Source organism: Armigeres subalbatus, chromosome 1, assembly GCF_024139115.2.
Source record: "Armigeres subalbatus isolate Guangzhou_Male chromosome 1, GZ_Asu_2, whole genome shotgun sequence".
NCBI classification, from domain to species: Eukaryota; Metazoa; Arthropoda; class Insecta; order Diptera; family Culicidae; genus Armigeres; species Armigeres subalbatus.
In genome coordinates, this window is record NC_085139.1 from 195,619,866 (window position 1) to 195,635,372 (window position 15,507).

At 37.2% G+C, this 15,507-nt stretch overlaps 1 protein-coding gene across 2 annotated transcripts; it reads left to right on the forward strand.

The window, feature by feature from the left end:
* Positions 1–1,590: 1,590 nt before the first annotated feature.
* LOC134205653 (uncharacterized) lies at positions 1,591–13,083 on the forward strand. 2 transcript variants are annotated; one of them, XM_062681124.1, is made up of 3 exons: positions 1,591–2,362; positions 2,403–2,615; positions 10,997–12,572. In XM_062681124.1, exon 3 carries the CDS (start codon positions 11,191–11,193, stop codon positions 12,511–12,513), a length of 1,323 nt encoding a protein of 440 aa, XP_062537108.1. In that variant the 5' UTR covers positions 1,591–2,362; positions 2,403–2,615; positions 10,997–11,190; the 3' UTR covers positions 12,514–12,572. The 2 variants fall into 2 exon arrangements, with proteins under 2 accessions (XP_062537108.1, XP_062537107.1); XM_062681123.1 differs by lacking the exons at positions 1,591–2,362; positions 2,403–2,615 and adding an exon at positions 12,609–13,083 and having other exon boundaries at positions 10,838–12,430.
* The last annotated feature ends 2,424 nt before the right edge of the window (positions 13,084–15,507 follow it).

Below are 15,507 nucleotides of genomic sequence, written 5' to 3' on the forward strand. Positions count from 1 at the left end.
GAGCGTGGAAAGCTGGATAGCTGGAGGAAAACTCACTGTCATCGAAAAGGCCTTTTCTCCCTTCCCCTCACCCAGGAACGCCAGTGGGCTTTCCTCCAGCTAGTGTCAAACAGTACAGTGACCAATTGATTTTTACACACCGATAAGCCGCCATTACCGAGCGTGAAAAGCTGGATACACGGAGAAAAAACTTTGGTAAACACAACCATATTTTAGTTAATTTCAACCTAATGTTTAGGTTGATTTGAGTCCAAACAAAATTTTAGTTTGATTTGACCATATGTATAAATTGAAACAAACTAGAAAAATATGTAGTTATTTTTCTTATATATTGGTAGATTCAACCAAACTTTGTTTGAATTTGCTATTTTGTTGGTTGTTTCATTTTGACAGGTGATCAAGTAAACTAAAATGTTGGTAAAATCAAACAAAAAGTTTAGCTTGAAACAAATAAGAAATAGTTTGGAACAACGCTCAATTGTTGTTTGAATTAACCACATAGTTTGTTATTTTTAGTATACCCTCCACCCTTTCTCTTCAAGCAGTTTCTTTTTTCCATATATATTTTGAAGAAAACCAAATGTAGACAGATGCAGATCGAATTCATATTCGTATATTTTTTTAAAATAAAACACTCTATTTGTAAATAGTTTTGCGGCGCTTGGATGAATTCCACTGTATGTGGCGAATGTTGATTATTCGTCATCGGGCTGTTTTACAATCGACTTTGACTGAAACAGATACATTAATTAATTAGTTGTTGTTTAAGGCATATTGTTGTACGGCATTAGTAAAAGTATTTATTAATGCTTACCCGTTCTCACTCAGAAACTTCCACTGTTTGTGGAATAAAATGAAGACTCCTGAAAAAGCCGCCTCAATCGTAAGATTGATGACTTATCACTACATTCGTTTACCTCTACGCACGAAGATGGCTGAAATTATAGCGATACTCATTTGAGATTCTACGGTAAAAGGCAACAACAAAATATTAACTTACTCATTTATAGAACTACTTATAAGAAGCAGTTTAAACTTTTTAAAATAAATCACAATAATCACTAAAGAGTTGTGATCTGAACTGCCTTTTTTAATAGCTAACGGTAGCAACTTATAGTTTGTTTTGAAAATAATCAAAAACATATTTGATACAAATCCTCGTTTTGGTTGAATCAACCTAACAGAATGGTTTGTTAATACGTACAGACATACGCGGCGAACAACCTGATTTATGGTTAATACAAGCACAATTTTTAGTCGAAACAATACAAAATATTAGTTTAGAACAACCATATGCAATGTTGTTGTAAAGCAAAACAACTAGGTAGGAACAACCAACAAAAACGTTTAGCTTCAAACAAATTTGTTAGGTTGAAATAACAAATTTAAATATAAAAACAACTAAATTTGTAGTTTGAAAAACAACCAACAATTTGGTTGTTTCAAACTAAACAGTTTCTCCTCCGTGTAACCAGTGAGACCGGCAGTGAGACTGACGAAATGGCAACGTATGAAAATGCTTGAAATCGTGAAAATAATACTGGCAGCACTTAAACTTTTTGCTTGCTTCTTACACGGAAGAAAAAAAGTACCCAAAATTGAGTATTTTTAAACTTACTTCTGAGTTATTTTTTCTCTTCTCTTTCATCCACTCTTTCTTTTGTTGTCAAAAACAAAAGAGCCAAACAATCCAACGACGCCAGTTCAATACGGGAAGCCAATTTTGAGTTTTATTACCTGAGGTCGAAATTGAGTGAATTAAACTTAAATTTGGGTCAATAAATTTTCCGTTGGGTACTTTTTTAACATGGGAGTTGTTGATGTCTGAGCAATAAAGTTTAGCATAAAGATAAGAAAATGTACGTTTATGATAGGGTCGGAATGCGAATATGGTTTGGTGCGTCACCGAAAGACAATAAATAAACAAAGCCAAGAGACGACGAAAGAAATGATAAACTACCCGTGATGACGGCGTGGCGGGAAGATCGGCGTCAGGTCAGGTAAAGACGTTAGGATCAGGTAAAACTTAGACATAAGAAAATCCATAATTGTAAGTAGAAATAGGAAATAAAATTATTACCATCTCAGCATCGTTAGAGTAGAGTTCATTCTTCATTTGTCAGAAAAGAAAGACCGTCTCTCATTGATTTTTGCGAAATCGGTGTCATCGTGAGAAGAGTAGGTTTCTTGGTTAAAGAAACATTTGGTGGCTCCAGAGAGGAATTAAGTGTTTTCCTCACGGTGACCGTTGTGACTAGTTCTTGCTTTGATAGTGAAATCCTAAGACACGACGGGTGATTGGTCTAGGTAAAAGAACGATAACGGTGAAAGTGCATTGAGAGTAATCAATCAATTCTCGGAAGTAACCCGAGAATTATTTGCAACAAGCAAGAAGTGAAAAGGTCCTTGGACGCGACGGACAGTCGGCCAAGTCAAATTACAAAGAAGAAATTCGTGATTGTGGTGAAAAAGGCTCTTGGACGCGACGGACGGTCGGCCAAGTCAAATTACAAAGAAGAAATTCGTGACTGTGGTGAAAAAGGCTCTTGGGCGCGACGGACGGTCGACCAAGTCAATCCATCTAGAGACGAGTGGTAGCGAAGTTAGATCAGAGGGTTAGTAATAAGTGATAAGTTAGATCATTAGAGATTTAGGACGAAAGTTCTATCAGAAAGTTTCGTGTGAAAAATAATTTGTCAGTTTTGGTGCAGTGATCCCGTTTCAGTTAAAGTAGCAAAATGTTGCAAATTGTTTATAAAGAAAATAAGAAGGGAAATTGTAAGCTCTGCACTCGTTCCGATGAAAGAGAGTCAATGATTCAATGCGATGATTGCCTTTTATGGTTTCATCAATCTTGTGTCAATTTAGAATCTTTACCTAAGGAAGGAGAAACCTGGCAATGTCCACGATGTTTAGAGATTTACTCTAAACTAAAAATATTTGAAGAGAAAGAATCTAGAGGACTAGATACATTCTTGAAAATTCACAAGGAAACACAAGAAGCTCAAAATAAGATGTATCAAGAATTTTTTAAAATAATGAATCTGAAAATGGAAAAAAGTGAATCATCTTCAATTGTATCCCCTTCTACTTCTTATGCTTCTACTCCCTCAAATGTGCCGGTTAATCATACAACAGCCTCTTCGAATCAAATAGTAAATTTGCTAGCTAGACAATCTCTAGCAGAACTCCCATATTTTGATGGTTGTTATAAAGTATGGCCTCGTTTTAAGACAGCCTTCGATACAACTACAGTTGCTGGAGGATTTTCGAATTTAGACAATTTAAATAGACTGCATAAATATCTTAAAGGGAAAGCTATGACTTCAGTAGCCCCGCTTATGGTAGATGCGGATAACGTTCCATCCGTTTTAGTCCGCCTTGAGCAACAATTTGGTAGACCGCAAGTGGTTTACAATGGTTTATTAGACGAGTTGATGTCTGCTAAACCTCCTAGGATGGATAATCCCAAAACTATGATTGATTTCATTTCCGCTTTAGAAAACATGGTAACAAACATGAAACTTCTAAAGCAGGAAGATTACCTCAACGATCAGAGATTGTTAAAAGATTTAAGTGGTAGGCTGCCATCCAGTTTGTACCAGAGTTGGTTGAAACATGTTACAGAACTCCAGGCAGCGGCAAACGCTCATAATCAGGTAGCAGCTAATGCACAAAACCAAATTCAGTTAAGGGCTCCGACATTAGAAGTATTCTACAATTGGCTAAAACCGCAAGGGGATTCAGCGGTTATCATGTTGTCGGAGCAACCCAAACGGTTGAATAAGCCTGTGAATGTACATTCAATTAATAATGATCGAAAGCAGGTTACTGCTAAACCAGGTATTACTTGTTTTGTCTGCAAATTACGCCATAAAACAACAGAATGTGGAGAATTTAAACAAATGGATTTACAAGATAGGATGAAATTAGTTCAACAAAACAGATTATGTTTTACATGTTGCAATTCGTCGAGTCATAATGCTTACAATTGCAGATGGGGAAAAATATGTAATGTCGATGGATGTAAGTCAAAAACCCATCACTACCTTTTGCACAGAAGTCAAAAGGTGAATTTAGAGGAAAAGAACGTAAACCTACATTTGAATAAGGGCAGCACATTGTATCAGATAATGCCTGTAATAATTGAAAATGGTTCGGTCAGGATCGAAACATACGCTCTTTACGATCCCGGTTCATCTTCAACTTTGATATCAGAGAAGATAAGCAAACAGCTCAATGTTAAAGGGCAGATTAAACCACTTTCCATATCCTGGACAAACGGTAGTACCCAGGATGAAAATCAAAATCTAGAGATTGAGATGAAGATAAAGGGAACTAGTGGAAACAGTTTTTCTTAAAAGGGTAAGGACAGTTAACCAATTGTCATTACCGAAACAAACTGTAGACTTTGGTAAATTGAAACAAAAGTACCCATATTTGCGAGATGCAGAAGTTTCGAGCTATAGAAATGCAGTTCCTACAATTTTGTTAGGGTTTACCACATGCATACTTGATGAATGGTCTAGAATCTTGCAGTGGAAGATTTAATGAGCCCATTGCTATGCGAACAAGATTAGGTTGGGTAGTATATGGTTGCGAAAGCTCAAAATCTCATTCAACAACACAACATTTGTTTTAGCCATTGAAACAAAATCTGAAGAAAATCGCTTAATGAAATTGTCAAAGGTTATTTTTCAACTGAGCAATTTGGTGTTATGGCTCCTGAAAAACCTTTGTTATCGAAACATATAGTAAGAGCTAACGATATCATGCATAAAACTTTGAAATACAATAATGGTAGTTATGAAATTGGTTTATTATGGAAGGATCATGAGGTTCAGTTTCCTGATAGTTATCAATCTGCATTAGGAAGATTGAAAATTCAGGAAAAGAAAATGGCAAGTAATCCAGACATTAAAACCTGGTATACAAATAAAATTGAGGAATATGTAGATAAGGGTTATGCTCGCAAGCTCGATCCGAATGACATTAACCCTTTTGTTACCGACAGGGTACCCGGGTACCTTTTTCGTTTTCAAGTGAATTTTTTTTAGGGTTCTGAACATCGCAGGAAATTGAAACTCCGTGACATCTTCAAACTCGGCAAAATTAAGGTTTGGGTGGTACGAAAATGAAAATCCAGTAAGGGGGGCTTGGGGAGGGGCTTCTGAATATTTTTACCCCGTAACGTACCGACAGGGTACCCGGGTACCCACGTTTTGGTATGACCATAACTTCGTCAGTTTTCAACCGATTTTAACGATTCCGTTTGCTATGGATTAAGAAATTCATCCTCTATCCGATCCATGTTACATAGGACCGATCCGGATTACCTGGTTACCGGAGTTCCGGATTTGCTAGACCATGTCTCAAAAATGGAGAAGTTGATCTTATAGAATCCAAATGATGATTTCTTGGACCCTGAGCTACCAGTTTCGCAGAAAATTCGAGGATTATGACTTCCCAACGTATTAGGACCACGTGATCATATGGACTCGGAACGGACATCCCGGAATAGGTTCCCGTGGGCCCTATAGTGGCCGCAAATTCATTCCTGGCAATATGGGTATCAAAATTCTTGAAATTGTTTTGGGAACATGTTATTCATATAGTTGAAACCATAGGATGGATATGAACCGGAACGGTCATTCTGGAACAGGTTCCCGGAGGGCCCGTAGTGGCCAAAAACTCATTTTGAATAAACCCTAGCAATATGGGTATCAAACTTCTTGGAATTGTTCCGCAAACATAATTTCCATGTAGTTGAGACCATAGGATGGATATGAACCGGAACGGTCATTCTGGAACAGGTTCCCGGAGGGCCCGTAGTGGCCAAAAACTCATTTAGAATAAACCCTAGCAATATGGGTATCAAAATTCTTGGAATTGTTCTGGAAACATGTTTTCCATGTAGTTGAGACCATAGGATGGATATGAACCGGAACGGTCATTCTGGAACAGGTTCCCGGAGGGCCCGTAGTGGCCACAAACTCATTTAGAATAAACCCTGGCAATATGGGTATCAAAATTATTGAAATTGTTCCGGAAACATGTTTTCCATGTAGTTGAGACCATAGGATGGATATGAACCGGAACGGTCATTCTGGAACAGGTTCCCGGAGGGCCCGTAGTGGCCAAAAACTCATTTAGAATAAACCCCGGGCAATATGGGTATCAAAATTCTTGGAATTGTTCCGCAAACATAATTTCCATGTAGTTCAGACCATAGGATGGATATGAACCGGAACGGTCATTCTGGAACAGGTTCCCGGAGGGCCCGTAATGGCCAAAAACTCATTTAGAATAAACCCTAGCAATATGGGTATCAAAATTCTTGGAATTGTTCTGGAAACATGTTTTCCATGTACTTGAGACCATAGATTGGATATGACCCGGAACGGTCATTCTGGAACAGGTTCCCGGAGGTGAGGGCCTAAAGTGATCATTAATTCATTTGGTAGAATCCCTGGCAATATGGGTATAAATATTCTTGGAATTGTTCCGGAAACATGTTTTCCATGTAGTTGAGACCATAGGATGGATATCAACCGGAATGGTCATTTTGGAACACGTCCCCGGAGGGCCTACAATGACCATAAATTCATTTGGGAGAATCCCTGGCAATATGTGTATCAAAATTCTTGGAATTGTTCCGGAAACACGTTTCCATGAATTTGAGACCATAGGATGGATATCAACCGGAACGGTCATTCTGGAACAGGTTCCCGGAAGGCCAGTAGGGGCCAAAAACTCATTTAGAATAAACCCAGGCAATATGGGTATCAAAATTCTTGGAATTTTTCCTGAAACATATTATTCATAAAGTTGAAACCATAGGATGGATATCAATCAGAACAGTCATGCTAGAACAAGTTCCCGAAAGGCCTTTAGTGGCCACAAACTCATTTAGAAGACACCCTGGCATTAAAGTTCTTGAAATATTTTCGGAAACATGTTTTTCCAAGAAGATGGGACTGATGTTGGGTCATCAGGCTGAATGGCTGTTAGGCCGAATGGTTATTGGGTCGAATGAGAAGTGAGGAGTGAATAGTGAGAAGTGAGCAGTGAGAAATTGAAAGTAAAAAGTGAAAAGTGAAATGAGAGAAATGAGAAGAGAGAAGTGAAAAGTTACACAGTGTTGACCCGATTTTGTCACTCCTCGATTTTATCTACCTCCGACTTTATCACATTTTCGACCCGATTTCATCACGTTCCGCTTTTGTCACGTTTTTGCATCCATAACATTTTTTGAAAATTTCAGTCGTTCTTTTTATTTTTGTAAATTATTCAGCAAACACCAATGATACTTACAGCGTCTGTGGTTCATTATAAATCATTTCTGAGTACCTGTCAAGAATTTTTAAGTCTTTTTGACAAGAAATAACGGGAAAAGAAGATAGCAAGTGTTTCTTCTAAATGAGGGTCCCCTCGGAAACCTGTGTGAGAATGACCGGTCCATTGTCAAACTATCTTATGGCCTAATAACCCAAAAGATCATGCTTCCGAGACAATTTCATGAATTTTGATACCCACATTGCCTGGGCTTCTTCAAAATGAGTTTGTGGCCCTCTTTAGGCCCCACGGGAACCTGTTCCTGGATGACCGGTCCGTTGTCAAACCATCCAATGGTCCAATTACTTATCAGATCATGCTTCCGAAACAATTTCATGAATTTTGATACCCATATTGCCAGGGTTTCTTCAGAATGAGTTTGTGGCCACTTTAGGCCCCATGAGAACCTGTTCCAGGATGACCGGCCCGTTTTCAAACCATCCTATGGTCCAATTACTTATCGGATCATGCTTCCGATACAATTTCATGAATTTTGATACCCATATTGCCAGGGTTTCTTCAGAATAAGTTTGTGGCCACTTTAGGCCCCACGGGAACCTGTTCCAGGATGACCGGTCCGTTGTCAAACCATCCAATGATTCAATTACTTATCAGATCATGCTTCCGATACAATTTCATGAATTTTGATACCCATATTGCCAGGGTTTCTTCAGAATAAGTTTGTGGCCACTTTTAGGCCCGACGGGAACCTGTTTCCGGAATAACCGTTCCGGGATTAATTCATAAAATGGTCCTGTAACGTAGTTAAGTTATATTCATTAAATTTCTAACGAAGTTGATTAGTCATAACGCAAGAAATCTTCATTTGGTTGAATATATATCTTCAATTCACACATACTTTGGGACTTGGCCCAGTTAATCCGGAATTCCGGTTACCAGGTAATCCGAATCGGTTCTCTGTAACATGTATCGAATAGCGGGTAAGTTCCTGCATCCGTAGCAACCAAAATCGTCGAAATCGGTGAAAAACTGACAATGTTATGATCATTTTAAGTCCGTGGGTACCCGGGTACCCTGTCGGTAACGTAAGGGTGTTTTTTTTGTCGGTAACAAAAGGATTAAATATGCTGATAAAAAGACTTATTATTTACCATACTTTTTAGTAATTAATCAGCATAAAATGCCAAGATTGGTTTTTGATGCCAAGGCAGAAATTCATGGAGAGTCATTGAATTCAAAACTCCTAACTGGGCCTGATGCTACAGCATCATTGTTTGGTGTTCTCATTAGATTTAGAGAACACGGTGTCGCGGTAGTGGGTGATATTAAGGAGATGTTTCACCAGGTTAAAATTAGAGAAGCTGATCAGAAGGCTCAATGTTTTTTATTCCGCGATGACCCGAACAAAAAGCCAGAGGTTTATGTCATGCAAGTTATGACATTTGGAGCTACGTGTTCTCCCGCATGTGCTCAATTTGTAAAAAACACAAATGCCGCAAAGTTTTCAAAGAATTATCCAGATGCAGTTAACATCATTACGGAGAATCATTATGTTGATGATTGTCTTGCAAGTTTCCGAACGCCACAGGAAGCTATTAAGGTAATGAATGAGGTAATCAAAATTCATGATCACGCAAATTTCGAAATTCGAAAGTTTGTATCAAATTCAGATGAGGTTTTGAAAGGTTTACCTATAGATAGAATTGATAGTTCAAAACTTATACCATTGGATATGGACGAACCATCATATCAAAAGGTTTTGGGAATTTTGTGGAATACTGAAAACGATCAATTGGTGTATAAAGTTGATTATCCTTCATCTTCAGATACATTGACGAAACGTAAGCTGTTGTCAATTGTTGCGAGAATGTATGACCCACTTGGTTTAATTTCAAATGTCACCATAGAGAGTAGAATTATATTGCAAGATCTATGGAGAAGTGAAATTGGTTGGGATGATGAAGTACCTGAAAACATTAAGAATCGTTTAGATGCATGGTCTATTAGAGTTAAAGGTTTGGATTCACTTAAGTTTCAAAGGTGTTACTCCAAAGCTTTAGAGGTTACAAAAGCGAGGTGCACGTCTTTGTAGATGCATCAGATAAGGCATTTGCTGCCGTAGTATATTTGAGAACTTTATCAGGAGATGATATTGATGTAAGCATAGTCGCTGCTAAGGCTAGGGTGGCTCCTATGAGGGTGATGACCATTCCGAAATTAGAACTACAGGCAGCATTATTAGGTACACGTCTGGCTAATACTATCGCAAAAGAAATTAGATTAGAAATACATGAAACCGTGTATTGGTCGGATAATAGTACTGTCTTATCATGGATTAAATCGGATCCACGGAATTATAAACAATTCGTTGCTTTTCGAGTTAGTGAAATTCATGATAGTACTACCTTAAACCAATGGAGGTGGATTGATAGTGAAAGCAATCCAGCAGATGAAGCTACTAAGGTGATTAAAAGAAAATCCATTTGGTTAGATGGACCAAGTTTTCTAAAACAGCCCGAAGAAACTTGGCCCAAAATGAATGGTTCATTGAGAACAAATGAAGAATTAAGACATGTTAATCTCATAAAGAGTGCAGAAATATTTGATTTTGAAGGCATTTAAATTAATTGGTGTTCAAACTGGTTACGTTTAAAAAGGTCAGTTTGTATGGCCAAGAAATTCATCGATAGGTTACGCACAATAAGGCGTAAATTACCCTTTGATTTATATTTATCTAAAGGTGATTTTGACTGGGCAGAAACAATTCTTATCAAAAAGGCTCAAAGTGAAGTGTTCTCAGACGAAATTTCATGCTTAACGCTTTCTGGGAAAATTGATGAGCATAGTCATATCAGGAATTTAAACCCAGATCTAGATGACGAAGGTATATTGCGATCAAATGGAAGACTAACAAACGTTAAGTGCTTGTCTGCCCTAGCAAAAAGACATATTATATTGCCTCAAAAGCATCATGTGACGAAGCTAATTCTACAACACTATCATGAACGTTTTCATCATCAGAAATTCGAAGCGGTAATTGCAGCTACTCGCCAAAAATTCTGGGTTGTAAATATCAGAGTTGCCTTAAAGAAAGTGAAAAATCAATGTCAGGTTTGCAAAAATGCAAGAGCCAGACCAATCCCTCCATTGATGGCTCCTCTTCCTGAGTTCAGAACAACACCGAATATGAAAGTATTTACGTTCACTGGCGTTGATTACTTTGGTCCGATAACAATTTCAATAGGAAGAAGGACGGAGAAACGATGGGGAGCGCTTTTTACGTGTTTGGTAACGCGAGCTATCCATTTAGAAGTAGCCTTCGACGCAAGTACTGATTCTTTCTTTCTTTGTCTAATGAATTTACAACACTTACGCGGAAGAGTTGCTGAATTATATAGTGACAACGGTACAAATTTTATTGGTGCTAATAACGAGTTTAAGAAAATAAAACAAAGGTTGGCGACTAAAGGAATCGATTGGCATTTTAATCCTCCTTTGTCACCACATTTTGGCGGAGCTTAGGAAGTAATGGCTAGAGAAACGAAAAGTTTGATGAAATTCTTTCAGGGTACATATCGTGAACATACGCTTAGAGCCACGTTCAATGAGATTGCATTTATCATTAACTGCAGACCATTAACACACATTGCTTTAGATTCTGAGGAGGAAGATCCATTAACTCCGAATCATTTTATTTTAGGATGTTCAGGTGAGGCCGAATTATCTTTGAACGATGTTAGTCAAGCTGAAGCTTTGAAGCAACGGTGGAAAAGGGCGCAAATCTTGACATCTCACTTTTGGCAACGTTGGATTAAGGAATATTTACCAACCCAAGTTAAAAGAACAAAGTGGCAAGAACTTCAGAAACCCATTGAAGTCGGTGACGTTGTAGTAATGGCGGATGAAAATCGAAAAGGTTTCCATGAAAAGGGGATTATAACTGAGGTGAGACCGGGAAAAGATGGTCAAGTAAGATCAGCAGTTGTGAAAACTAATAAAGGGCATTTTATTAGACCTACTGTTAATATGGCGATTTTAGATGTTAAAAAGAGCACCAGCGAAATTCAAGAGGAGCGCAAGAATATTGCGACCAATAATTTAAGTAAAAAGAATGATGAGAAGGTTTCACGGCTTGGCACGTTTATGTCCGTATTATTGATTATGTTACACGTTAATACGGTGAATGGATTACAAATTAATCCTATTGACGAGGATGGAATAATATTTGATCATTTCGGAAGTTGCTTGATAAAACGAGGCATTTGGAGAACACAGATTACCAGTAATGTTGTTCCATCAGATGATATTCTTCAAATAAATCATATGCATAGAAATTTAAATGAAGCCTTGAAGTTTATTGGTAACAAAACAAATGATAAATCAATGGAAAGCCTAATTTTATCAATTGAGCAGCAATGCGATAATGTTCTTCAAGGGGTTAAGATCTCGCACAGGGAAAGGAGAAGTGGTGGAATTCTTGGTTTCTTGAAAGATTTATTATTTGGTGGTAATGACATGGAAGAGGAGTTACAAAGTGTCCGAGTACATGAAGAACAAAAGCTTCATGAATTATCTGAAATTACTAAAGCGATTGATGTCAAAGCAGAAAAGATGGGTAACGAATTCAACAATCGGATTTATAACATAAAGAAGGGTATGGTCGAACTACAACAACAAAATACTCCGCAACGTGTTGAAATGTTCAAGACCAAGGTACTTGAAACAGCTATGTTAGCAACACAAGTTCTACAAGCTATCTCTAATAAGTACAAAAATTTAAGATCACATCCATTGACCGGAGAAGAACTCAATAAGACTTTGAAGGGAATACAAGAGAAGATGCCAAATGGTTATTCTGTCTTATCTGATCCACAAGCTATTAAATTCGAAACAAAAATGGAGAATGGAACGATGATTATTTTCATGGACTCAATTATCGTGAATAGAGACAATTTTGAGCTTTTTAATGTGATTCCGGTACCCAATATAGATAATGGAACCATGATTGAGATAAAAGAATCAGTAATTGCTATCAATCATTTGGAAGAATTCTTTTATCCTAAGGAGAATATGAAGAGCTTTAATAAATCTCATTTTATGATTGACCAACCAGTAATAATGAGAAAGGCTGATTGTGTAGCTGCTGCAATCCTTCATAAAGGCTGCCTTACACCTCGGGAAAATTTTCCGCCGGAATTTGATCACCGTGTATTTTAAAGGGGGCCGGGATTTTGATTTTCCGTGCCCAAATTCCGAAAACATCGCATATGCAAAAATACATGGGGAAAAAATCCGCGGACCAAATTCCCGAGGTGTGAGGCTACCTTAAGAAACTTAAAATTAAATGCCCATCAAAACGATTTGATAAATTGGATACACGGTTGTTTTCTTTGAATGAGCAGAATGTTATTTTGTATTATACTAGCAATGCGAAAGATATAATTATTCATTGTGATAATGTTATCATCTCCCCTCCATATAAGATTGCGAAAGTAACTTTGAAACCGGATTGCTTCATTAGAACAAAACAGTTAGTTTATTATGCAAGAATAATTGGCGAGACAAAAGGAGCACATACATTTTTTAAACCAACGATTCAATTACCTTATGAAATAGATTATTCATTTGATAACACAACAAACGGAACAATGCTAGTAGAGAAGCTTAAAAATCCGTATGAAAAGGAAGTTATGGTGTTTACGGATATTCCAATTAAGACAGAAACAGCTCATATTGCCATGATAGGATCAGGATCAATAGTAATAATTATTATTACTGTCGGAATTATACTTTTTATATGTATAAAATAAAAGACGAAATGAAAATCAAGTTGAATCAGGAATAGAGGTTCCAACAATCGCAAACACTCCGAGACGTAGACATCCGAGAGTTTTAGACCAAGGAGTTTGATTTGGTAATCCAACGCGGTTGAATTACGGAAGGCGGCATGTTGATGTCTGAGCAATAAAGTTTAGCATAAAGATAAGAAAATGTACGTTTATGATAGGGTCGGAATGCGAATATGGTTTGGTGCGTCACCGAAAGACAATAAATAAACAAAGCCAAGAGACGACGAAAGAAATGATAAACTACCCGTGATGACGGCGTGGCGGGAAGATCGGCGTCAGGTCAGGTAAAGACGTTAGGATCAGGTAAAACTTAGACATAAGAAAATCCATAATTGTAAGTAGAAATAGGAAATAAAATTATTACCATCTCAGCATCGTTAGAGTAGAGTTCATTCTTCATTTGTCAGAAAAGAAAGACCGTCTCTCATTGATTTTGCGAAATCGGTGTCATCGTGAGAAGAGTAGGTTTCTTGGTTAAAGAAACAGATGGTTAGTTTATTCCCCATAAGCATACAAACTCTATTCCTTAGTAAAAACAATCAACAAAAGGCGTAGTCCTACGTCAGTATAGGTACTTTAGCTTTTCTTTTAAGTGAAACTGACGAGCGAATAAGACAAATCGAAAACCATCGAGCGTTCTTGAAAAAACAAAGTTTAAGAAGTGAGAATGTACGAGAACAATTAAATGTGGAATTGTGAGTCGCAGAAATAGACCTTATTTGTAAAATTATGCAAAATAATCGACTGAGGTTATGTTTTTTTTGCCTAAAACTACCGAAATATTCATTTGATTCTCCTCGCGTTATCAAAATGAATCAAAGTAGCCTTTGTACCACTTTTGATTACTTATTGAACCATCGAGATAGACAGTTTTAAAAGAGCTCCTAATCCAGAATCTCGTCCGGAATGCTTAAATATTTTCACTTATCTACTTTTGAATTTTCACCCTACTTATTGCACTTCATAATAATTCATCTTTGCTTCTAGATGCAAAGTCCCAAATTTCACCTAAACAATATCCGACGGCGACGAGGTGAGTGTTGCTGCTCTCGTCTGGATTTCACTTAGAAGAAAAGCTAAAGTACCTATACTGACGTAGGACTACGCCTTTTGTTGATTGTTTTTACTAAGGAATAGAGTTTGTATGCTTATGGGGAATAAACTAACCAAATGTTTCTTTAACCAAGAAACCTACTCTTCTCACGATGACACCGATTTCGCAAAAATCAATGAGAGACGGTCTTTCTTTTCTGACAAATGAAGAATGAACTCTACTCTAACGATGCTGAGATGGTAATAATTTTATTTCCTATTTCTACTTACACTACATTCGTTTACCTCTACGCACGAAGATGGCTGAAATTATAGCGATACTCATTTGAGATTCTACGGTAAAAGGCAACAACAAAATATTAACTTACTCATTTATAGAACTACTTATAAGAAGCAGTTTAAACTTTTTAAAATAAATCAAAATAATCACGCAAGAATTGTGATCTGGACTGCCTTTTTTAATAGCTAACGGCCGCAACTTATAGTTTGTTTTAAAAATAATCAAAAACGTATTTGATACAAACCTTCGTTTTGGTTGAATCAACCTAACAAAATGGTTCGTTAATACATACAGACATACTCGGCGAACAACCTTATTTATAGTTGATACAAACATTACTTTAGGTCGAAACAATACAAAATATTAGTTTGGAACAACTATATGTAATGTTGTTGTAAAGCAAAACAACTAGGTAGGAACAACCAACAAAAACGTTTAGCTTCAAACAAATTTGTTAGGTTGAAACAACAAATTTAAATATAGAAACAACTAAATTTATAGTTTGATAAACAACCAACAATTTGGTTGTTTCAAACTAAACAGTTTCTCCTCCGTGTAACCAGTGAGACCGGCAGTGAGACTGACGAAATGGCAACGTATGAAAATGCTTGAAATCGTGAAAATAATACTGGCAGCACTTAAACTTTTGCTTGCTTCTTACACGGAAGAAAAAAAGTACCCAAAATCGAGTATTTTTAAACTTACTTCTGAGTTATTTTTCTCTTCTCTTTCATCCACTCTTTCTTTTGTTGTCAAAACAAAAGAGCCAAACAATCCAACGACGCCAGTTCAATACGGGAAGCCAATTTTGAGTTTTATTACCTGAGGTCGAAATTGAGTGAATTAAACTTAAATTTGGGTCAATAAATTTTCCGTTGGGTACTTTTTTAACATGGGAGTAAAGGCAAACTACTTCGACCCTACTTACTCAATTTTGGCTTCCCGTACGGATGTTCGAGGTTGGGTGAATTAAACTCACTATTGGGTAGTTTATTTCTTCCGTGTAAGCAGACCCCACACGACGGAAAA